Source organism: Marmota monax, unplaced genomic scaffold, assembly GCF_021218885.2.
Source record: "Marmota monax isolate L192 unplaced genomic scaffold, Marmota_monax_Labrador192_F-V1.1 WCK01_AAM20220418_F8-fsc00014, whole genome shotgun sequence".
NCBI classification, from domain to species: Eukaryota; Metazoa; Chordata; class Mammalia; order Rodentia; family Sciuridae; genus Marmota; species Marmota monax.
Window position 1 is genome coordinate 31793043 of NW_026695222.1, and position 23616 is coordinate 31816658.

General features: G+C 52.1%; 1 protein-coding gene across 2 annotated transcripts; it reads right to left on the minus strand.

Moving 5' to 3' along the window:
* Window positions 1-4136: 4136 nt before the first annotated feature.
* On the minus strand, window positions 4137-23511 carry Snai1 (snail family transcriptional repressor 1). 2 transcript variants are annotated; one of them, XM_058575414.1, is made up of 4 exons: window positions 22650-23511; window positions 9821-22566; window positions 8668-9195; window positions 4137-5086 (listed from the first exon to the last, which is right to left on the minus strand). In XM_058575414.1, the coding sequence occupies exons 2-4, from the start codon at window positions 9900-9902 to the stop codon at window positions 4902-4904; spliced, it is 795 nt and encodes a 264-aa protein (XP_058431397.1). In that variant the 5' UTR covers window positions 9903-22566; window positions 22650-23511; the 3' UTR covers window positions 4137-4901. The 2 variants fall into 2 exon arrangements, with proteins under 2 accessions (XP_058431397.1, XP_046289923.1); XM_046433967.2 differs by having other exon boundaries at window positions 9821-23511.
* Window positions 23512-23616: the final 105 nt, after the last annotated feature.

Sequence of the window (23616 nt, forward strand, 5' to 3'; positions counted from 1 at the left end):
GCTGGTAAAGGCTGTGCCTCATAGCGGGGTTTCTAGAAGACAGACAGAATGGACCCCTCTGCTCAGCAGATGCTAACAGGCAAGGGTAAGGACCAGACTTCACTCTACTTCATCCGAAAAGCTGTAGGGGCTGGGTGTGGAGGCCTGTGACTGTGGAGGCTGAGTCAGGAGGATCCCGAGGAGGCCTCAGTAACTTAGCAAGCCCCTAAGCAACTGAGTGAGACTCCGTCTCAAAACAAAAAATTCCAAAAGGGCTGGGGATGTGGCTCAGTGGTTAAGCACCCCTGGGTCCCATCCCCAGGCACCCCCAACCCCTGCCAAAAGCAAACCAAGCTCTTTGTGCTGTCACATCTTGCTGGAGAGCATGAGTGGCTCACGGTACTTGAGTTCTATATCCCATCTTTACTTTTTTTTTAAAGAGAAAGAGAGAGAATTTTTTAATATTTATATTTTTTAGTTTTCGGCAGACACAACATCTCTGTTTGTATGTGGTGCTGAGGATCGAACCCGGGCCGCACGCATGCCAGGCGAGCGGCTACCGCTTGAGCCACATCCCCAGTCCTACATTTTTTTTTTTTTTTTTTTTTTTTTTAATATTTATTTATTTTTTTTTAGTTTTCAGCGGACACAACATCTTTGTTTGTATGTGGTGCTGAGGATCGAACCCGGGCCGCACGCACGCCAGGCGAGTGCGCTACCGCTTGAGCCACATCCCCAGTCCTACATTTTTTTTAATGAGAAAATAAATTCCCGTAACATTATGAAATGAAAAAGTCGAAATCAGAGAGGAGTCGGGGCACCCCAGATCCCAGCCTGCTAGAATCCCCCATCCCAGCTCAGGGGACACCATGAGTCACCTCTAGGTCACTCATGGGGCCCAGCTGCGCCCAGAGGTGGCCCTGGCCCCAGACCTGCCTGCCTGGACACTCACACAGAGGCTGGCTTTACAGCCGTTTGTTTCCTGGACTCGGTTTTACAGAAAATCCAGGGGAGGGTCTAATGGCCCGGCCAGACCCCGCAGCTCCCTGCCGGCCTCTCCCCCAGCCACAGCCCCAGGCCACTGCCCAGACACAGGGCGACTTCCACCAGAGAGCCAGCCAGAGGAGTGGGCGGCGGAGTGAGCCGCTCGCCCGAGCTGGGCCACCGTCCCTGGTGACGGCTGAAGCATCCACCTGGCCTCTGAGGGCCTCTGGCAAGGTGTGGGTGAGGAGAGGGACCAGGAGCCTCCGCGGGGAGAATCTGCCAGGGCACCTGACCAAGTGGTCCGGGTGACATCAGCAGATGGACCACCGGCCCCCTGGGGACCCCTGCCCTGCGAGAGACACCCCTGCCTCTGCGGTCTGCCAGACCTGCGCTGTCAAATTGAATTGTGAGGAAACAGGAAACAGCAGGAAAGCCCAGACCAAGGGACCATCTTGCGACAGCTGGCCTGGACCCTTCACAAGTGTCAAAACATGAAGGACAAAGACAGGCCAGGCTGGGGGCTGCCCAAGAGACAGGACAGGGAATGCTCCTGGGACCTGGGTCCAAGCCCTCTCCATCCCCAGCTCCCCTGCGAAGGACACCCCAGGACAGTGGGGAAATCTGTCCTCAATACGACACCCTGGTGTGGAGAGGGGACCCGGGTCATCAAAAAGAATCTTCCTCTTCTTCTTCTTTTTTAAATTTCTAAACATTCTTGTCCCTAGGAAATATATGCAAAAATATTCAGCAATAAGGGCCGGGGTGCAGCCTTGAGGCCCCCCAGGCCGCATCCTCCGTATGAGTGTGTGTGTGAGTGTGTGTGAGTGTGAACGGAGAAGACAGGGACACTAAACTCCCACACACTGGGCAGTGTGAACGTAGAAGCCGGCTCCGTGTGTTTTCCATGCAACTTTGGGCAGGTTGAAATTATTTTAAAATAAAACATTTAAACAATCTAAAAATAAGTCTCCCTGGACTCCAGTCCTTGTCCCTTTTCATCTCAGTTCCACCTCTTACAACCCCGGAACCCACCTTTAATAGTATGTCCCCTTAAATTTCCAGAGTTCAATGCAAATACAAACAAGGGTGACGGTGACACACCGGGCTCCCACCTCTCCTGCTGCAAGAGGGAGCTGCAGGCTCTTTGCACCTGGCCATGTGGCTCAGTGGGGCACTTCCCCGGCCACCTCATGATACCACCCCTCCCCCCCATCCCCAAAACAGCTCTTCCAGGGCTCCCAGGAGCCAGCTCTGAGCTGGGTGAGCTCGACTCCAGTCTCATCCCCAAGGCCACCCCGGGGCCAGGGCCAGGCCACTGCCACCTGTCACCCCTCCCCCTCCCCTTCTCACTGTGCCCAGCTTCTGTCCCTTTTCTCCCCATCCCAAACTCTGCTCCCCAGCAGCCAGGAGACCCCTTGTAAAGCTGCTTCCACTTCCCCGCCCCCACCCCTGGCTGAGACAAAACTCCCACCGCCCCCCTGCTCCGTCTCCCCCCCCAGCCACCCAGCCTTGCTCCCTCCAGCCCCAGAGCATCCCCAGGTCTTCCCAGCGGTCCCAGCTCCGGAGACAGCCTCATCCCCAGCCCCACCCACCACCAATCCTCCAGCCTCAGCCTCTCCTGGCCCCTGGCACCGTGTGGCAAAGCAGCTTGTTTTGAATCACTTGTTTGTTTTCCGTCTCCCCAACTGGAACTCAGGTTCCGTGAGCACGGGGACTGTGCGGCTGTTCACGGCTGTCACCCCAGGACAGAATGACCGCCTCTTTATGGTCTCCAGGGGGCAGGTTGCTCTCACCCTGTTGTGTGGAGGCAAAACTGTGGCCCCAGGAAGGGGGGAGCCTGGCCTGTCACGGGCACCCTGGGAACTGGGACAAGAGCCAGCCTCTCCTGACTCCCAGACCGATGCGTTTCCAGGCCTGGAGGGCTGTGGCCTCCTTTCCCAGAGGCCCGTCCCTTGGACACTGTGAAGTTGTTCACTTGCCGGTCTCAGCACCTACTGTGGGTGGACACAGTGACTCACAGGGACCCACAGGGACTGGGACACAGTAGGCCTTCAGCCAACTGATACCCAGCCCCCACCCCACCCCAGCTTCCCCTGGGGGGGGGGGCGGCACAATTTGGCGATTGTTAGAGGACTTTTTTTTCCTTTGGGGAGGAAGGCTGCAAGTCATTAAGGCCGCTGGGCCCGCGGGTCACCGTTTCCTGTTTAGAAGAAAGAACCATCTCTCCTTCCACACCAGCCCCCAGCCTGACTCCAGGCCGAGAAGCCCCGGGAGCCTGCTCAGCAGCCGGCAGGAAGCTGGCACCTTCAGCACCTTTTGTGCTCAAAAGGGACACTCATTTTCTCCTGGCCCCAGGAGGCCCCCAGAGGTGAAGTCACCACTGCCAGCCAGCCAGCCAGGAGTGAATTGCCCCCGCCCAGGCCACAGCCCAGGTCCTCCCATGCTCTAGGCAGGAAGCTGAATGACCCCTACCCTTTGGCCTGGCTTCTCACCCTCCTGGCTCCCGCCAGCCAATTTCCTTGCATCAAAGGCCATTTGGTACCCAGCAGCCAGACAGAGGTGTGGGCGGCCTGACAGGGAGGCCCAGCAGGGCCCAGAGCCCTTGGGAACAGGAAGGACATCCTCTTCTCCAGCTGAGAGGGGCGCCAATCCTGCCCCAAAGACCTTCCCTGGCCTGAGCGGGTGAAGACCCAGGAAGCCCCCCTCGCACCCTCTGGGCCTGCTCAGCTTCAAAATGCAAAAGCAAGGGCTGGGGATGTGGCTCAAGCGGTAGCGCGCTCGCCTGGCATGCGTGCGGCCCGGGTTCGATCCTCAGCACCACATACAAACAAAGATGTTGTGTCCGCCGAAAACTAAAATAAATATTAAAAAATTCAAAACAAAAACAAAAACAAAATGCAAAAGCCAGAGGAGGGATCAGAGGCGCTAGGAGTGCAGGGGCTTGCTGGCAGCCAAGGGTCTCCGAGCCACAGGAGGCCCGAGTCTCATCTGCACAAGTTCCCGGACAGTGCAACTCTCCAGCACATGCCATTTCCAAGGACAAGATTTAAGGCTGTGTCAGAAATACCAAAGCTCCAGGAATCCCTGCCCTCTTCCTTTCCTGAAGACCTCTGAAAATGCCCATACCCGCAAGACCAAGTAGAGCCTCTGTAATATATAAATTAATGCCTTTATTGAATATCAATAAGCTGTATATATAACTATACAAAATGTTTCCTTAATACAAAATGTCACTTGCAATATACACACCAGTGTACCTTTAAAAATGTAAACATCGTCCTTGTAGGCCTGCCTGTCAGGGCCCCGGAACATTCTGGGAGACAAACTGGTCAGGCCGAAGCACCCTACTCAGCCCAACAGGCAAGGCCATTACTCACAGTCCCTTTTGAGACATTGTTAAATTGCCCGTGAAGCAGGTGTCACCAGGACAAACAGGAGGCTAAATAGCTGCCCAGGGCCAGGGGCATCTCGAGTGTCCTCCGGTCCATCCTTGTGTTCGAAGCTGCCCTCCAGTGCCCCACAGATGTGCGTGGGGGCGGGATTGTTGCATAGTCAGTCACACCTCTGGAAGGTGGTGGAGGGATCCTTGTGGGGAGCACAGGGAGGGGAGCAGTCTCCTAAGTGGGGTGGGGGAGCTCCATCTGTCCGCTCTGTCCTGTTGCTCAGCAGCTGAATCCACACAGCTCTGGAGACACGAGCCCAGAGGCCAACTGGGGAAGGCCCAGGAAGCAGCTCCAAGGCCATCTTCGGTCCACTGTCCACAGGAAGGCCCGGAGAGGCCTCCTTCAAAGCCCATGAGGCCCCCGGGGCGCAACACCAGTCAGCAGCCTGCAAAGTCCACGGGGGCATCGCAGCCAGGCATCGGCGGCTTCCGTGGCGGGACGACGGATGGGGCGCCTTCCTCCTGGATGGGGGAGGCAGCTGGGGCGGTGGCAGGCTCAGCGGGGGCCACCCGAGCAGCCCGACTCCTGGTGCTTGTGCAGCAGGGACATGCGGGAGAAGGTGCGGGCGCACCTCGGGCACTGGTACTTCTTCACGTCTGAGTGGGTCTGCAGGTGGGCGCGCAGGTTGGAGCGGTCAGCGAAGGCCCGGCTGCAGTGGGGGCAGGAGAAGGGCTTCTCACCTGGGGGAGACAGAGGGAGTCACGCTGGGCGGCCGGGCCTTTCCTGAAGGGCCCACCCCACACCACCCTGAAAGGGTCCTGGCCGCCCGCAGATTGGGCCCAGAGGCCTGCAGGGAGACGGTGGCTTTCCTGAGGGACCCGGAGCAGGATTCTGGCTGCTCTGAGCCTCCTCTCATCTGTAAAATGGGGCTCGCTCCCACTCACGGGGTTGGTAACCCAGAGAAGCAGGACGACCACGTGCTCTTCCCATCGCCAGGGACCTGGGAAACGCTCAACAGATCAAGACTCAACACTTTGATCCTTCTGTGGTCCTCATATTAAAGCTGGTGCAACTGAGGCCCAAAAGTTAAGGAGCATTTTTGGGGTCACCCTGCAGGGCTCCCAAGCCCTGGATTTTGACCAATGCACATACTGCTCTTGGTCAGGAGAAGCTTTTTACTAATCCTGGAGTCAAAACTTAATCTATACTGGGGACAAAGCTTAAGAGCTGGCCTAAGACTACTCGGGAGGCTGAGGCAGGAGAACCACAAGTCTGAAGGCAGCCTGGACAACTTAACGACACCCCGTCTCAAAGTGAACTAAAAAAAGCTCAGGGGTAGAGCATCCCCGGGTTCAGTTCCCAATCCCACGTGTGCATACACACTCATCCACATGTGCACACACACTCACACTCGTGCACACGGAAAGAAGAGAGAGAAGCAGCAGCTTAGGAGGCTTACCTCAGCGCTGCGGTCTAACCCTTCTGTGCTTTGCCAATGAGCTACATCCTCAGCCCTTGTTTATTTATTTTGAGACCCTTTTAGCTAAATTGCTGAGGCTGGCCTTGAACTTGTGATGTTCCTGTCTCTTGCTGGGATCACAGGCATGAGCCACTGAGCCCACTTCCCTCATCACAATGCTACTGGACTATCGCCCCGCATCAGATTGAGTCGCAGAGGGCAGAGGCCTCCCTTGAGTGCATTCCCAGATGAGGCTACAGAAACCCGCAGCCCAGACACTCCACCTCCCTGGCCAAAGATGTGGTAGGAAGTCTTGCACAGGAGGCGATACCCCTCAGGATTAAGTAGGTGCTCAATAAATGCATGTAGAATAAATAAACCTGCTTTTAATAAAAGGAATCAAAGAAGCTTGACCCCTCAATCACCAGATAATGCCTTTTCACAATCCCTGCCCCACCAAGAGGATATAGTTTCCAAAACAGTGACATTTTGTTTTTCCTTAGGCATATAGCTTTTCCAAATAAAAAGTCCTAAGGCTAATTCATTAAACAAAAAAGAACGGGATTCTCTAGCTCCCAGCCCCAGCCTGATATGCCCACAGGCCATGACCTATCAAATTCCAATGATGGCATTCAAGAAAAACTGAGAGTGTATGAATCCCGTCACCTACTGAGTGCTCTGCTGGGTCCTTGCTGGGAGGGGAGGGCGGCCAGGACAGGTTCCAGGGGCCCCACCCACTCAACAGGTTGCCACAGCTAAGAGCAGGCTCCGCCCCACAGGACGGCACAAGGGAAGGGGAGGAGAGAACTCGAGATGGGGGCTGCACCCGCCATGGCCACTACTGAAGTAGCCCTGGGGCCGCCCGAAGGGTCTGATGGTGGCCTTCTCCCAGGTCCCAGTGAAGCTCTTCCTCATTCACACCCTGAGAACTAGAAGAGGACCAGGGGGACGAGAAGGTGACGGAGCCCATCAGTGAGCTGGGGACCAGGACCCCATCCCCCAGTTAGTGCTCAACCAAGGAGGAAGGGATCTTTTAGGGTGTGAGGGGGTGTGGCGGGGTCCGTGTGCACCACAGGACCCCCTCAGACACCACCCCCCACCCCCGCCCGTCTCCAGACGCCTTTATGGCGCTCCGGCAAGTGTGAAATCGGCACCAGGCTGGCGGGGACAAAGGCTGCTGAGGGGGGCACTGTACATGCGATACCCCCGGGATTAAGGGGGCCTGCCACACCACGGGCCAGCAGCTGCGGCGGGAACAGGTGCTGGGCACCACTGCCCCGTGCACCTGCTCCGCCCCTCCCACCCACCCACTGGGCCCACCATGGAGGCACACAATGGGGTCCTCCAGGACAGCGAGGTGCATTTCAACGGCCTTTTGTGTCTGAGCCAGGCCTTTACATTAAAATGTCCGGTGGGACAGGGGGGCTGGAGGCTCCCGGAGAGCATCCTGAGGGCCTCAACACCCCCAAAATAGCGCCCCCATTAGCTAGGCAGGCACCAGGAGAAAAGGCAGCAGTTGAACCTTTACATGTTAAAATCAGGACAATTGGTGCACAGAGAGAAACAGTCGCTAAGGAGCCCTGCAAAGGGACAGGCTCCCCCAGACCACCCCCCCACACACACCCTCACTGTTGAAGGTCAGCCACCAGGACAGGAAATGACAGAGCTCAGCCTCCAACCTGGCCAGCTTGATCCCAATGCTCTCATGACCTTTGAACTTCCTCTCAAGTTACCCTCCAAGGATCACCCCCAAACACATCAACCTCCACCATTCAAGATCTGAAAAGGAAGGGTGCCTGCCCTTTCCTCGTTTCTGGGAAGTTTTCCATGTTGAAGTATTGTGTTTTTTGCGGCACTGAGGACCAAATCCCAGGAACTCATGCAGGCTACTGCCACTGAACTATGTACCAGCTGTTTTTTATTTTTAATCATGGCCTCACCAAGTTGATTAGGCTGGCCTTAAAACTTATGATCCTCCTGCCTCAGCCTCCCAAGCAGCTGGGATTAAGGTGTCTGCCACCACGCCCAGCAGTCTGTATTCTGTATTGTTTTTTTTTTTTTTGAAGGGATTGTGTTTTTTATCAGCAAAGTTGTTCCCTGATCTGCATGGTGGAATTGACTCAGGGTGAGGAAAACAGACCTAAGAACCATAATTATAAACCATTATTATAAAGTGATTAGCAATCTTAATAGCTACCCTACAAAGCATGTGCTATCATAATCCTAAGGCTCAGAGAGGTTAAATTGCTTAACTAAGGTCACACAGCATAGAAGCAAAGCAAATACCAACTACCATTTTTCTGAGAGCTTATCATGCACCAAGCGCTTTGCTCTTTCCACAGGCATTCTTTCATTTAACCTATACAGATACCCCACAAGGTAAAATGGGTATACTCATGCCCATTTTAGAGATGAGAAAACTAAGGATCAGAGAGGTGAAACATCATGGAAAGTTTGAGGAAGTTCTCAGACAGGATTTAGGGTAGTGGTGGGGGGTACTGACAACGTCCTGTCTGACTGGGGCAGGGTGGTTTGTGGGAGGAGCAGGGTGGGTCCCTTCACACCTGGCCATAATAGCAAGGTGTTGGGTGCATTTTTCCCATATCCAGCTCCAAAATATTTAGCTAAGAAACTGCAGAAGAACCTGCCCATCAGCTTAGCTGATGAATGCTTCTGCCAAACATTTCCAAAGGGCCAGGTCCCTGAACTTGAACTAAGTTAGAGCCTTAGTTTCCTTGATGTCAAATTAAAAAAAAAAAAAAAAAAAGAATTAAAACGAAAAGGAGAACAGCAGCTCAGAATCACAAAAGCCGATCAGAAGGCGTGGACTTGAGAGGGGCAGTAACCTGCAGGGCTACTTACCAGTGTGGGTCCGGACATGGCCCTGCAGCAGCCAGGGCCTGGAGAAGGCCTTCCCACAGGTTGCACAGACACAGGGGAGAGTGTGACTCCGAATGTGCATCTTGAGGGCGCCCAGGCTGAGGTATTCCTTGTTGCAGTACTTGCAGTTGAAAGCCTTGCGAGACTGGGGGTCCTTGGCCACGGAGAGCAGAGCCAGTTGCTTGGGCAGTTGGCCCAAGCCTGGGAAGGCAATGTAGGCCTCAGCCTCCAGGGAAGAAGCGGAGGTGGAAGAGAAGGAGGAAGGAGCTGGAGAGGGTGGGCTGGGGGGCTGCGAGCCCTTCCCACTGTCCTCATCAGACAGGGAGGTCAGCTCTGCTGCCTGGGGGTTCTCCTGGGGCTGCAGGGAGGCCCAGCTAATGGGCTGCGTGTGCGGCGCTAGGAGACAGTCCCAGATGAGGGTGGGCAGCGAGGCGGTGGGGTTGAGGACCTCAGGAGGCGGGATGGCAGCCAGCAGGTGGGCCTGGTCGTAGGGCTGCTGGAAGGTGAGCTCTGAGGAAGACAGAGAGGGACAGGGTCAGGCATCAATGAAACTTTCAATCTGTCAACAAACATCAGCCCACTGAGGGCCACAACTAAGGACAGAGGCCGTTCCTGCCCTCCCACGCCCTTGCTCACCCAGGACACCACACCTGTGTCTCCTATAAGACAGACCCCCGACTTCCCAGCCCAGCTCGAGGGGGCCATTCCCAGGCCTCCCATTTCCTGTGTCCCCCAGGTCCCCAGCCCAAAGTAAGACCCCCAGGCCTGGTCTCAGCCCAGCTACCTGCAGATCCCCCTTCTACACCTCTCTTTCCACCCCTCCCCCAACCCTCTGGACTCCGGACTCTTCATAGTCACTGGCCAGAGGACTCTCCTGGCACAGCCTTCTCTCCTGTCTACACTCGCGGAGCTTCTCTGCCTCTCGCCCCCCACGAAGTCTCCAGTGCCCACAGCACAGCCCTCCACCCAACCGCCAAGATCCGAGGCTCCAGATCCACCTGCCCCACATCTCCGGAGCCCTGGCCTTTCTCCACAGGACATCCCTTGACTCGGTGTGGTCCCAGGACCTCTCCCTCAGAGGCCCCCCACGCCTGCGTCTCCCGAATCCCTCTCCGGGTCCAGCATTTCTGCTCACCGGGAGAAGAGTCTTGCAGCTCGCTGTAATTGGGCTTCCGGCGAGGGACCGAGGGCTTCCTGACGAGGAAAGAGCGCGGCATGGTGGCTGAAGCAGCCGGGGTCGCCGGGTCGCGCAGGGGCCGCAGGGAACACCACCCGCGAGGCCGTGCAGCGGCGCTGTGAGTGAAGAAGCCCGCTGCCTCTTTAAATACCCCAGCCTCGGGGCGGGGCCACTAGCGCCACGCCCCTTTGTCAACGCCGCACCAATCGGAGGCGCGCGTCCACCAAAGGCCACGCCCCAAGCAGGTGCTCGGGGGACCCGCTGGGTTCGCGCCGCGTGGCGCTGGGAGCCCGGCTCCGGGCTGGTTCCACTCCTCCGAGGCAGGCTGTCGGGGCGGGACGCCCGGTGCTCGCCGACTCAGCGCCCCGCGTGTGAGCGCCTCTGGTGCCTGGGACCCCAATACCCGACCTTCCGAACCTGCCCGCGCCCCGGGCTCTGGAAGCGGGCGGAGAGGTCCTCCTCCTGCCGGCACCTCGCAAACAGCGTGGCGTAGACGAGAGACAGTGCACACTGCTGGGGCGGATGCGAGGAAACCGGCCCTCGCCGTGGCTGCTGGCAACGTGAAGGGCCACCGGCTTTTTGCAAAGCAGTCTGGCATCGTGTGGCCAAAATGCGCTCGTCCCTGCACTTCGCCCTCTAGGAGCCAGGCACTGTCCCTGGAGTCCGCTGCGGCTGCACCAGGGTCTCTCCCCAAGGGGAGCTCCTCGGTCGGTCGGCGGGGGAGACAGACGAAGTAAACAGAGGATTATAACGCAAAGGGAGGTGGGCTAGATGGAGGGGGGCTGGGGGAGAGACAGGACGCTGTGACAGTCTAGAGGCTGGTCACCTGACGGGGTGGAGGCGCCCGACTTTCCAGAGGAAGTGAAGAAATTTGGAGGGGGAAGGCCCGAGGTAAGAATCAGTAACTACTGCAGAGCCACTGAGCGCTGCTCCCGGGGGTGGGAGGAATCAGATTTGCCCGCCTCCAGGGCTTCGCAGTAGTTTGGACTTTGCCTCAAGGGCACTGGGGAGCCAAGGAAGGATTTGCAGCGGAGGAGGGACCTGTTTAGAGTTTCATTGGGAAAGATGGCCATGGGCAAGCCGAGAGACAGCAGCAAGCCTAGGGCAGAGGCAAGTCCCTTCACCTGAGAATCAGAGGCCCCGTGTCTGAAGGATCCAAGACAGCTCCACAGAGGACACTGTCTGATTGGCATGTGGGATGGGCCCAGGTGAGGGAGAGCTGTACTTGGGTTCCAGCTCCCCTGTGAGGTGTGTCAGGCCCTGGGGTGGCCACAGAAACAAATCCCAAGGCCCATGGTACTGGTTTTCCCTTGGAAGGCAGAATCATGACAACCTCTAAGTCTTCCCCACACCAACAAGAAGACAGGCAGGACAAGTGTCACTAGGTGCTGGGATAGCAACTGAGAAGAAATCATCCTCCCTCCTCTGACTGGTGAGGGATGCAGAACACATCGCCCTCCACAGCCCTTCAGTTCCACAGGAGTCTCCACTTGGAGCCAGAGGGAGCAGCAGACTGCCCCCACCACCACAACCCTCACTCAGAGGAAAAGCCCAGATCCTTGCCATGACAGCTCGGTCCTGCTGATCCAATCCCTGCTCACCTTCTCTTCAGCTCTCTTCCTCCCCCATGCAACAATGATTTCACCCAACCTCCTTCTGTTCCTCCCATATCCCAGCCCTTTCCCACCACAGGACCTTGGCACCTGCTGTTCAACCTCCCTTCTCACCAAATCTCTCTCCCATAGATCTTCACCTGGCTACCTTTTCTTTCATTCTTTGTTCCAGCAGCAATTTCACTAAGCAGTCACCCTCATTAGTAATGAGAGAAATGCAAATGGAAACCACAGTGAGATGTCATTTCACACTCACCAGAAGGACAAAAAGCAAAAATTTGGTCAATATCAAGTGTTGATGAGGATGTGAGGGCTAGCCAGAGTGTCAATGGGCACAACTACTTGGGAAAAGTTTGACCTCAGTAACAGGTGACTCCTCTCCCAGCAACGGGGGCCTCCCAGGGGTTCTCAGCCCTGGCTGGTGCACAGTAGATTTCCCTACAGAGTGTTTAAAAATACTTAAGCCTGGGCCCCACCCCACCCCACCCCCACATCCTGATTTGATTATCTGGGGGTGGGGCTTCTGGCATGAGCATTTTGAAACATCTCCCTGATTCTTCTAAAGAGCAGCCAAAGTTAAGAACTGCTGCCCAGCCCCAAACCAGACCAAACAAGAGAAGGGTCATTGTACCCTTGGTCCTATTTTAAAAGAAAAGAAATGGATACCACCCAAATGTTTATCAACAGAAGAGTGGATTAAGAAAACTGGAAGGGGCTGGGTTTGTGGCTCAGTGGTGGAGCGCTTGCCTAGCCTGTGTGAGGCACTGGATTTGAGTCTCAGCACCACCTATAATAAATAATAAAGGTCCATCAACATCTAAAAATATGTGTATAAAAAAAAACTGTAATGCAATCCTACAAAAGAATTCTACCCATAAAGATGAATTACACGTGAACTACAACTCCATGCAACAACAGAGATGAATCTCAAAAACATAATGTTGAACAAAAGAAGTTAGAAACCAATGCATCACAGATGGCTGGATTTACATGTGGGCCAAATGCCGGCACACTCACCCCCGAATTATTTAGGGATCCACACATACACAGGCAGTGCAACTATAAAGAAAAGCAGAGATCTGGAGCTGAGGAAGGAAGATACTAGTTCAAAGCTAGCCTCAGAAATTTAACAAGGCCCTAAGCAACTCTGTCTCAAACTAAAAAAGCAAACTAGGAAATGTTTAATACAAAATTCTGAATGGGGTTAGGCTGGGAAAGGAGGAGCTAAAAAGAGGTTGCACGGGAGGTTTAGAATTCTGGTGATGTTCTCTTTTCCAATCAGGGAAGCATCTTTATTATTAGTGTCTCTCTCTTTCTTTTTGGAAGTTCTGGAGACTGAACCCAGGGGCCTGTACACAGGAGGCGGGTGCTTTATCACTGAGCCACACCCCTAGCCTATTATTAATCTTTAAACTGTACACAGATCATCCAACCCCGTTAGGTGTGAATGATATAACTTAGGACACATGAGCACACACACTTAATATGTGCGAGGCCCTGGGTTTGAGTTCCAAAGAAGAAAGAAGGGAGGGAGGGAGGGAGAGAGTGAAGAGCGGGAGGAGAGTTAGTTACTAAGTCACCTCCTTCAGGGAGTTTCGCTAAAGCAAGACCCCACCCCACCTCAGCACCCAGTTTCTACCCAATTATCCTATTCTGTTATCTTCAAAGCAGGTAGCAGGTAGCGGAGCCTCAATCAGGTGTTTGTTGAATGATTTCAAACCCCACCTTTTCCTAGCTGGGTCACAAAGTGGCTCCCATCACGTGAGGATTTGGGGAAGGGTAAACCAGCCACGGGCCCCCACAAGCTCCAAGCACCCACTGCCTCGTTTTCCATTTTCCCCCAAGGGTTCCAGCACCTGCGCTGGGGAGGGAGGGCGTGGGGACCCGGGCGGATCAGGAGGCGGAGCAGCACCCTCCTGGGCTCAGCACAGGTCGGAGGGACTCCACCCCGTGACCCCCGCCCTCCCGGGGGCGGGGCCAGCTCCCCGAGCGGCGGGTCTGCGCGAGGGCGAGGGCGTGGCCCTTCTTGCAGGGGAAGCCGAAGTGACTTTTTTTGTTTTTATTTTTATTTCTTTGTTTGTTTATTTACCAGGAATTGAGGCCCTGAGCCACATGCCCAGCCCTTTATTTTATTTTGGGAGAGGGTCTCGCGGAGTTGCTCCTGCCCCAGGTCTGCCCCACTGTCCTGGTCGCGGACCTCTGGCGTCCTCTGCTGGCCGAAGCGCCTCCCGGGGACCTTTCATGGGGGTGAAAATCAATCAGTTGTTTTGGAGAGGGGTCCCGGACTATTTTATGTGACCAGACAAGGCTCTGGAAGGAAGATAAATCTGAACAGACATTTGCATTTTCTTTCCCTCTCCCTCCTTTTCTTTCCTGCTTTCCTACCAGGGATTAAACCCAGGGACACTTAACCATTAAGCCACACCCCAGGCCTTTTTATTTTTTGAGATAGGGTCTCGCCAAATTGCTTATGGCCTCGCTAAGTTTGAGGCTGGCCTTTTTGTTGTTGTTGTTTTAAATTTTTCGTTGTAGAGGGACACAATACCTTTATTTATTTATATGTGGCGCTGAGGCTCGGACCCAGTGCCTCGCACATGCTAGGCAAGCACTCGGCTACTGAGCAATAACCCCAGCCCATTGAGGCTGGCTTTGAACTTGCTATCCTCCTACCTCAGCCTCTGGAGCTGCTGGGCTTGGGCCACCACACCTGCGACATCTGCATTTTCTACAGATGCCAATCCACCATGAAAAGCAAAACTGAAAATGTGACTTACAATCAACAACCAAAGAAAAACCTTCAGTACTATTTTTCCCAGTGTCTTTTTTTTTTTTTTTTTTGAGGGGGGGTACCAAGGATTGAACCCAGGAGGCTTTACCATTGAGTTACATCCACAGCCCTTTTTATTTTATTTTGGTACTGTAGATTGAACCCAGGGACACTTAACCACTAAGCTACATCTGTAGACATTTTTATTTTTTATTTTGAGTCCAGGGTCTCACTAAATTGCTTTGGGCTTCACTAAGTTGCTGAGGCTGGCTTTGAACTTGCTGATCCTCCTGCCTCAGACTCCTGAATGGCTGGTATCACAAGCATTGGCGCTGCATCCTTTTTAGAGCATGGATTATGCCAGAACCACACAACTATCCCACAAAGGGACTCGTGATGGGCATTTAGGTTAGATTACAATTTTCTTTTGATACTACAAATAACATGGAATTTTCAATAAATGGCTTATACACATATTTTTGCACTCCAGGTCTAAATGTCTTCCAAAAAGGTTAAACTAAATTATATTTCAAGCAGGAATTGAGGGCTCCTTTTCAAAATAGCTGACACAGACTATTGTCTTTTTCTATTATTATTATTATTATTATTATTATTATTATTATTATTATTATTTTTGTACTAGGGATTGAACCCGGGGATGCCTTATCTCTGAACTATAGTCCCTTTTTTATTTTTTATTTTGAGACAGGATCTCACTAAATTGCTTAGGGCCCACTAATTTGCTGAGGCTGGACTCAGACGTCATCCTGGCCCTCATCCTCCCGATTTGCTGGGATTACAGGCCTGCGCCACCACGCCTAGCTGTCTAATTTTTTTTTTTTTTTTTATCTTTGCCTGTCTGAGAAGGGAACCTGGGTCTTCTAGCGGAGATTTGCATTTCATGTGAGCAGTGTTTTGCGGGGAGGCACCAGGGACTGAAGTCAGGGGCACTCAACCACTGAGCCACGTCCCCAGCCCTATTTTGTATTTTATTTAGAGACAGGGTCTCCCTGAGTTGCTTGGGCCTCACTCTTGCTGGGGCTGGCTTTGAACTTCCAGTCTCAGCCTCCCGAGCTGCCTGGCAGGCGCCATCTTTTTTACATACTCTGAATCAGTTTCAGTTTCTCGGTGTTTTGAACCACTTTTCAAGTCCTTTTGATCACCAAGTCGATGAATTTCTCATTTCTAAAAGCTCTTTATCAGGTGAGCTGGTCTCTGTTGATTAGATCATTAATCAGTGAAGGGATCAATCAAGAGTTGGCGAGTTAATGGTGACTGGAAGGAAGATATCGCCCAGGGAAAGTTCCTGTGTGTCAGGGCTCCACTTGCCCTTCATCCCTGATTTAAACAACAAAGCCTCACCCAGGGTCTCTCATTTGTCTGAAAACAGAGTCAGCCTTGGGCCTTGCCCAGTAAATCAAACTCCCAGGGAAGTTTCTGGGTCAGGATTCAAGTCCTGGGCGTGGCCCAGAGCTGGCTCTCAGGAAGACATAGGAGCCATTCTCCTTCCATTTGCAGAGGACTTGAAATGTGTGAGGTTCATTTGCACAGGTGTCCCCACAGCATCCCAGAGTGGCCCACATAAGGACCAGTTAATATAGCACAGGGCGGCCATATTGCCCATTTGTCAAAAAAGAGGAGAAAGGGGGCTGGGCTGGGGCTCGATGGTGGAGCGCTCCCCTGGCAAGTGTGAGGCACTGGGTTCCATCCTCAGCACCACATAAAAATAAGTAAAAAGGTATTGTATCCATCTAGGAAAAAAGAAAAAAACCCTGGGTCTAATCCCTTCGACTGAACAAATTAGAAATTTTCAAATATATATATTCAAAAAAAAAAAAAGGAGAAAGCTCGGGGGTCACCTTGGAAAACGGAAGTTCCCCAGGGCCTGGAGGGTGGATGTGTGTGGGTGGGCGGAGCACAAAGCCGGGCTCTCTGCACCTGCAAGATACACCTGCCACCCTGCTCACACCTGGGAGGGGCCGGCTGAGCTCAGGCTGAGCAACCCTTGGAATCTCAGGTAGAGCACACCTTCCCCAGGTGGTCCCCAGGTGGTCCCCAGGTGGTCCCCTGGCAGCTGCATGGTGGCGGGTTGCTGGGTGTGCCCCCGGCCTCTCAGACCACTTGCTTCCAGCTTCAGCCAGGGTTGGTAGAGCTGTTCCTCTGCCTGCCTGGCAGGAGGCTAAAAGTACCCGCTGGGTCTCCTCCCCTCTGTCATGGATGGCCGCCTTGCTCACTTCTAGAGAGCTCTGAACCACAGAGGATGAGCACTACTGCCAAGGAGGGGATGTGGAGATGCAGGCACATGCTTAGGACGCTCAAGGTCCCCGGTTTAAGCCTCAGTGAACACAAAAAAAGCCAACAAAAGCCAGGGATGGTGGCGCACACCTCTAATCCCAGCCACTAGGGAGGCTGAAGCAGGAGGATTGCAAATTGGAGGCCAGTTTTAGCAAGACATTGTCTCAAAATAAAAAATAAAAAGGGCTGGGGAGATAGCTCAGTGGTCCAGCACCCCTGGGTCCAATTCCTTTCAACTGAAAAAAATTAGAAATGTTCAAATGGAAAATTGTGGTCTCTTTTTCACTTTTTTTTTTCCATGTGGGGCCGGGGATAAAACCCAGAACCTCACATACGCTAGGCAAGCGCTCTACCACTGAGCCCCAGCCCATGTTTTTCACATTTTTTAAAAAATATATTAACACTTACCACATGTGTACAAATGATGGCAGAGCACGGATCCCAGGTACAGCCTAGTCCAACCACTACAGTCCTGAGCCCAGAGAAGCCCCTTTGCCCTTACACCTACCAGGTGAGGGTCACCTCAGCAGCCCTCCGGGCAGGCAGGCAGACAGGCACGTGCACACCTCCCAAGAGCAGCCCCTCTCCTGACTTCAACTGGCTTTTCTCACTTATCTTGAGATAGTGTTGCAGATAAAATAAGATGCCCAGTAAAATCTAATTTCAGATAAACAACAAAGGTTTTTAGCATAAGACTGCACAGAACATACACAGCTCTCTGAAATTTAAATTTAACTGGGCCTCCAGGTTTCTTTGCTAAATCTGGTGGCCTTGCTTGGAAATTGATTCCTATCAGCATTTAGAGCACAATCTAGAACCAGTCCCCTGTTGATGGGCAGTTAGCTTATTTCTCATCTTTTGCTTTTCAGAACAATACTCTGACCTCATCTACAATTTATCTGTAGGGTGTGTTCCTAAAACTTGCTTTTGTCCTGCCTGCATTCCTGAGGGATGCAGTTGGCAACCCCAGGCCCCTTCGGTCTCCCGGGAGAGCAGCACCCTCCCTTCCCCACCTTCCCACCTTGCTATCTCCTCTCTCTCCACCTCTGTCTCTCTCTCTCTCACTGTCCCTCCTTAGGTGTGTCCCTGTCTTTCTATCTCCCCAGACTCTCCCAGTCTCTCTCTCTCACCCTTCCTCTTTTTGACCCAGCAGCTCTACATACAAAATAGCCAGTCAAGCTGGCAAAGATGTGCGGTGTCTGCAGAGGTGTTCACACGTGGTCGATCACACGTCAAACTGGAAACGACCTAAATGCCCATTGAAAAATTAAGTGTGCTCCTTCCTTACAAGGAAGCATCAGGCTAAAATAATGTCTTAACACTGAATGATGCTGGCAGGTGACAGAGTGAAAGTCGGGGGCTACAGATGGGAGCTAAAGCATCAACCACTTTAAGTTCAACCAAAAAATATGGTGACCCAGAGATCTGTAAGAATTCTAATATTGGGCTGGGGATGTGGCTCAAGCGGTAGCGTGCTTGCCTGGCATGCATGTGGCCCGGGTTCGAATCTCAGCACCACATACAGGAATGTTGTGTCCGCCGAAAACTAAAAAATAAAAATATTGGGAAACTCTCTCTCTCTTAAAAAAAAAAATTCTAATATCGACTATAATGGTTTTTGTTTGCTTTTTGGTACTGGCATGGAACTCAGGGCCTCGAACACGCTAGGCAAGCACTTCGTCCCCCTCGGTAGGTTGCCTAGGCTGGCGGTGAACTTGCCTTCTTCCTGCCTCAGCCTCCTGCATAGCTGGGATCACAGGTGTGCGCCACCACGGCCTCTGCTGAGGGGGTCTTGAAGGCTGTCAGGTGGAGAGGAGCGGATTCACTTTTGCTTGTATTTTTCTTTCCCTGTTGTTATTTTTTTTTAAGTTGCATCGCAGACTGGGCATAGTAGCACACACCCGTAACCACAGCTACTCTGGAGGCCGGGATAGGAGAACTGCAAGTTGGTGGCCAGCCTAGGTAACTTAGAGAGGCCCTGTCTCAAAATAAAAAATAAAAAGGGCTGGGAATGTAGCTCAGTGGTAGAGCGCCCCTGGGGTCCACCCCCAGTGTTGAAAAAAAAAAGTTGCATTATAATTTTTGCATTGTAATTCTTTTTAAAAAAATATTTATTTTTTTAGTTGTAGTTGGACACAACACCTTTATTTCACTTGTTCATTTCTGTATGTGGTGCTGTGGATCAAACCCAGGGTCTTGCACGAGCAAGGTGAGTGCTCTACTGCTGAGCCACAACCCCAGGCCACGCATTGTAATTCTTAACACTGTGCTTATTTGCTCTGTCATGCCCTAACTCCTTGTGTATGTGTATTTATTTACATATACTATTTTTGGAAACATCTGGGTTGACCAGAGATGTCAGGACCTTTTACCCATGTAGGTATATTTATACCCTAAATATAGGGTATAAATACAAATCTGCCAAGAACAAGGTCATTCTCTACATAACTGGTAAAAGTATCAAAGTCAGGAAACCCAGCATTGATACAGTATAATACCATCGTCCACAATCAATTGTCCCAATAACATCCTATTTTTAATAGTTTTTAATTATAGATGGACACAATGTCTTTATTTTATTTATTTTTATGTGGTGCTGAGGATGGAACCCAGGGCTTCCCACGTGCCAGGCAAGCCCTTGGCCACTGAGCCTTAGCCCCAGCCCCCATAACATCCTTTCCAACCCAGAATCCAAGGCCCTTCTGTCACACCTCTCTAGTCCTCACAGAGCCTGACGTCTTGGAGGAGTTCCAGCTGTTTTGCAGACTGACACTCTCAATTTGGACTTGCCTGACGTTTCCTTGAGACACCAGGTGTGTTTCCTTGCCAGGAACCACAGAGGTGCTGGAGAACATGCCATCAGCTCACACATGCTAGGCCAGTGCTCTGCCACTAAGCTACAGCCCCGGCCTTTTATTTTTTATCTTTGAGATAGGGTTTTGCTAAGTTGCTTAGGGCCTCACTGAATTGCTGAGGCTGGCCTTGAACTTGCAATCCTCCTGCCTCAGCCTCCAGTTAATGGGATTATAGGTGTGTGCCACCTTGCCCAGCCACAACTTGCCTTCTTGGGTGGGACTAGGCATTAAGAGGTCTCAGGAAGGGATGAGACAAACAATGGTGACATTGGTTGCTCATCTCTATTTATTTAGTGGTACTAGAAATGGAATCCAGGCCCAGGAATGCTAGGCAAGCGCTCCACCATACACTCCCACCCAGTAGCTCACATTTGTTACACACTGATTCTGTGTCAGGCTCTGTTCTAGTGCTTTCCATGGATTATTCTACTGGGTCCCTACAACACTATGAGAAAGACATTTTTGTAAAGTCTCATTTTACAGATGAGAACCCAAGAACAAAGAGATTAGAATAATTTGTCAGGTCACACCTACTGAATGCAGATACTGGGACAGGAGACCCCATGCAGTCTGTGCTGGAGGCTGCAGGTCTGAGCTCAGGACTGTACTAGAAGTCATTCACTTTCTGGCTCCAGGACTCCTTCCCTCTCTGGCCTCCGCCCCCTTGGCCAAGCAACAGGAATGTGGTCAGCATCCCTCCTGCAGGGCTGGCTGAGATTGAGACCCGCTTTTCTGATATAACTTGAATGTTTGGATCACCTTTCAGGAGCCAGAGAAGGATCAAACAAAATTGTCAGGAACCAGGAATGAAGAGGATGAGCATCACCCTCACTCCTCTATTCCTGGCGCCCAGCTGAGCCTCACGGGGTAGGCAGCAGGCACAGTGGAAGGCCAGGAGATGATAGGAGAGGAATAAAGGCAGGAGGGGAGGGCTGTGGCTGTGGCTCAGCAGTAGAGCACTCGACTAGTACGTGCAAGACCCTGGGTTTGATCCTTAGCACCACATAAAAATAAAGGTACTGTGTCCATCTACAACTTAAAAAAATATATATATATATTTTTTTAAAAAAGGCAGGAGGGGAGTGGGGCACAGTGAGGCACACCTGTAATGCCAGTGAAGTGGGAGGCTCGGGCAGGAGGATCATAAACTCGAGGACAGCCTGGGTATCTCAGACTGTCTCCAAAAGGAAGAAAAAAAAAAAAAGGCTGGGGATGTAGCTCAGTGGTAGAGTACCCAAGATCAAGCTCCAGTACGGGGGTGGGGGAAAAGAAAAAGGGAAGTGGGGGGGCAGGGACCTTATGGAGAACCTGGGTAGGCAGCCACCTTAGCCTGTCCAGGAGTCTGGCCTCCTCTGTCTTCCAAGTTCTGGTTTCATTTTGAGGACTTACTTCCTCAGAGAGATGCTGCCCCCTTCAGGCTCTCCTTACCACTGTCTGGCTCTCATTCTGGACGAAGCAATCACCATGGAAAGAAAATATCCGGTGGAAAATGTCCCCATGTAGTTCCATTTCGATTCTAGGAATATTTTTTCAGTCTACTCAGAGGTAAGTATGGAAGGCCAAGGTGCACAAGTCAGGCACAGTCTTGTGCAGAGGAGCAAGACTGGGAGATGAGCAGGAGTGTGAGGACGGTCAGCCGGACAGACGCGCTGTGAGTGGTGGGACGCTGGGTTGCATGCAGAGGCGGGCGTGACTTCCTCACTCTTACTGTGCATCTGGGAAAAGCAGCAGCAGGACACTGAGGTGATGGGGAGAGGGAAAGGCACCGAGGAGAAAGGAGGAAAGGTCCAGATACTCCTCCGGATCATGGTTTCTAGTTTCTTCATGAATTAGGAAGCGACTTATTGTTTACTAAATAGCTCCCACTTACTGATCCTGTACCATGAAGACTTACCAGTCTGCGATTAAATCTGAATGACGTGTGACCCCACAGTTCCAGCTGAGGGCTGGTTCGTAAGTGCTTGAGTACAATGCTGTGTGTTCCTGAACACAAGAAACTGGTCAGTTTTCCACTACGAAAAAATATTTTATTTTTGGCCAAACTGAATGTAAGCACTTTTTTTTTGGTACCGGGAATTGAACTCAGGGGCACTCGACCACTGAGTCACGTCCCCAGCCATACTTTGTATTTTATTTAGAGACAGGCTCTCAATGACTTGCTTAGTGCTTCGCCCTTGCTGAGGCTGGCTTTGATCTCGCCATCCTCCTGCCTCAGCCTCCTCAGTAGCTGAGATTACAGGTGTGTGCCACCGTGCCCAGCTAACTCTAAGCACTTTTATCATTGCAGATGACAATATTCAAATATGTACTTATTTTTGGTTATATATATTTATATATAAATAATATTCAAGTATGTTTAATGTATTTATTTAAAATAAATGTACAAATTTACTAAGACATTTTAACGAAGTTCAATCCACAGGCATTTTAAAAAGAGATCTTTTAGTTATAGATGGACACATCTATTTATTTTTATGTGGTGAAGACTGAACAAATGCCTCACACATGCCAGTCAAGTGCTCTGCCACAACCCCAGCCCCCATGCATTGTGGACATCAGATTAACTGCCATCATCAGGTACTCTCTGTTACTTAACAGCATTTGAGGTACATCCTACTTCATTTCCTGAAGTTGCCCGAGGACTGGCACTTTCTGTACCTATGCATGACGCTAGAACTTGGAATCTCAGGCCTAGACAAAGCACGGGTCATAAACATGTCTCCCCCAGCTCTCCTCCTGCAATCTTCCCCCAGCTCAGTGGGGATACCTCCACTGACCCATGCTCCCCTCTTGCTTTCACATTGCCTTCAATACCTAACCCAGATTTCACCACCACCACCACATGGATCCAGCCACCATCATCTGCTGATTCTTGCAGCAGCTACTCCTGGTCCCTGCTCCAAATGCAGCCAGGGGCCTAGGTCACTTAGAATCCTCCAATACTCCCATCTCACTGGGAGAAAAGCCAAGTCTGGGCAGTGGACTCTGCCATCTGTCTCCCACACCCCAACTTACTCTTCTCCCCACTCCGCCATGGCTCCTGGGCCTCCTCTGCTGCAGTGCCTCAAGTTAACACCTGTGCTCTGGACTTGTGCAGAATGCTCTCCCCCCATGTGGTCACTGGGATAGTGCCTCATTTCATTCTGGTCTCAGTGCAAATGTCACTTCCTTGACCTGTGCTGGTAATGGTAAGTGCTTTTATTGCTAGCATATAAAAGACCTCAAGGAAATGAAAGCCCAGTTCCCAACTTCCTGACCTGTAACCACAGTCCCGGACTGGACTGATGCTTAGGTAAAGGTGGTCTGCATGGGTGCAGGGCATGAAAGGACTCCAGGTGTCTTGGATAGCTTACTGCTGCAGTCCACTGCAAGATGGAATGAAACACAAGAGGGAGAAGTCAGGGTGGAGCGGGGACGATGGGCAGTTTGGGCCACATTATCATCATTATTTGCAGTGTTGGGGATTGGACCCAGGGACCCACATGCCAGGCAAGTGCTCTTGCTCTACCACTGAGTACTCACACACACACCCTTTGACTGCAACAGGGTCTTGCTAAGTTGCTCAGGCTGGCCTCAAACTTGTGATTCTCCTACCTTAGCCTCCAGGGTAGCATGGCCATGTTAAAATCCTGGGGCTAGGGATGTGTCATGAGGCTCTGGGTTCAATTCCCAGCACCACGAAATACATACACAAATGAATAACTAAATAAATTTAAGAGTCTCTGGGACCAGGATGGGGAAACAGGAGGCAGCACAGCAGCAGAGTGCCACAGAGCAGCACTACGGCCAGGGTTCCACACACTCTGCTCTCTGAATTCTAATATCCTTTAGAGGCAAATATCATTAGCCCCCTGTTCTGGAAGCAGCACTGGCTGGACGTCTGCTGGTGGCAGAGTGCAGCACTTAGAAGCACCCAGGACCTGAAATGTCAGCTTGCAGAAGGCTGCCCTTGAACACCCGCACTGCTGTTCCACCACACTTAGTGAAAGCTGTGTCTAAAGCCTTCTCTATGCAAAAATGTCATCTCTTGCCTCGCTGGAGCCTCTTAACTCTGAGAAGTGTGTGCTGTATCCATTTTAAAAAAGAGGACTGGCAGACCCCCGTGAAGCCCAGCTGGGGTCAGACCTATAACTGGAAACCAGGCTGGACTCAGGGACAGAAAATTCCTCCAGAATAGCAACCGTTTGGAGGTCCCCAGGTCCAGACTTCAGCCAATGGTATTCA

Bases quoted from the DNA above. Each gene is read 5' to 3' on its own strand.
- Snai1 (XM_058575414.1), bottom strand. From the start codon at position 9,902: ATGCCGCGCTCTTTCCTCGTCAGGAAGCCCTCGGTCCCTCGCCGGAAG. The intron at 9,196-9,820 runs GTGAGCAGAAAT...TGTCTTCCTCAG, and splicing joins GCTGCAAGACTCTTCTCCCG to AGCTCACCTTCCAGCAGCCC. The intron at 5,087-8,667 runs GTAAGTAGCCCT...TGTCTCCCCCAG, and splicing joins CCATGTCCGGACCCACACTG to GTGAGAAGCCCTTCTCCTGC.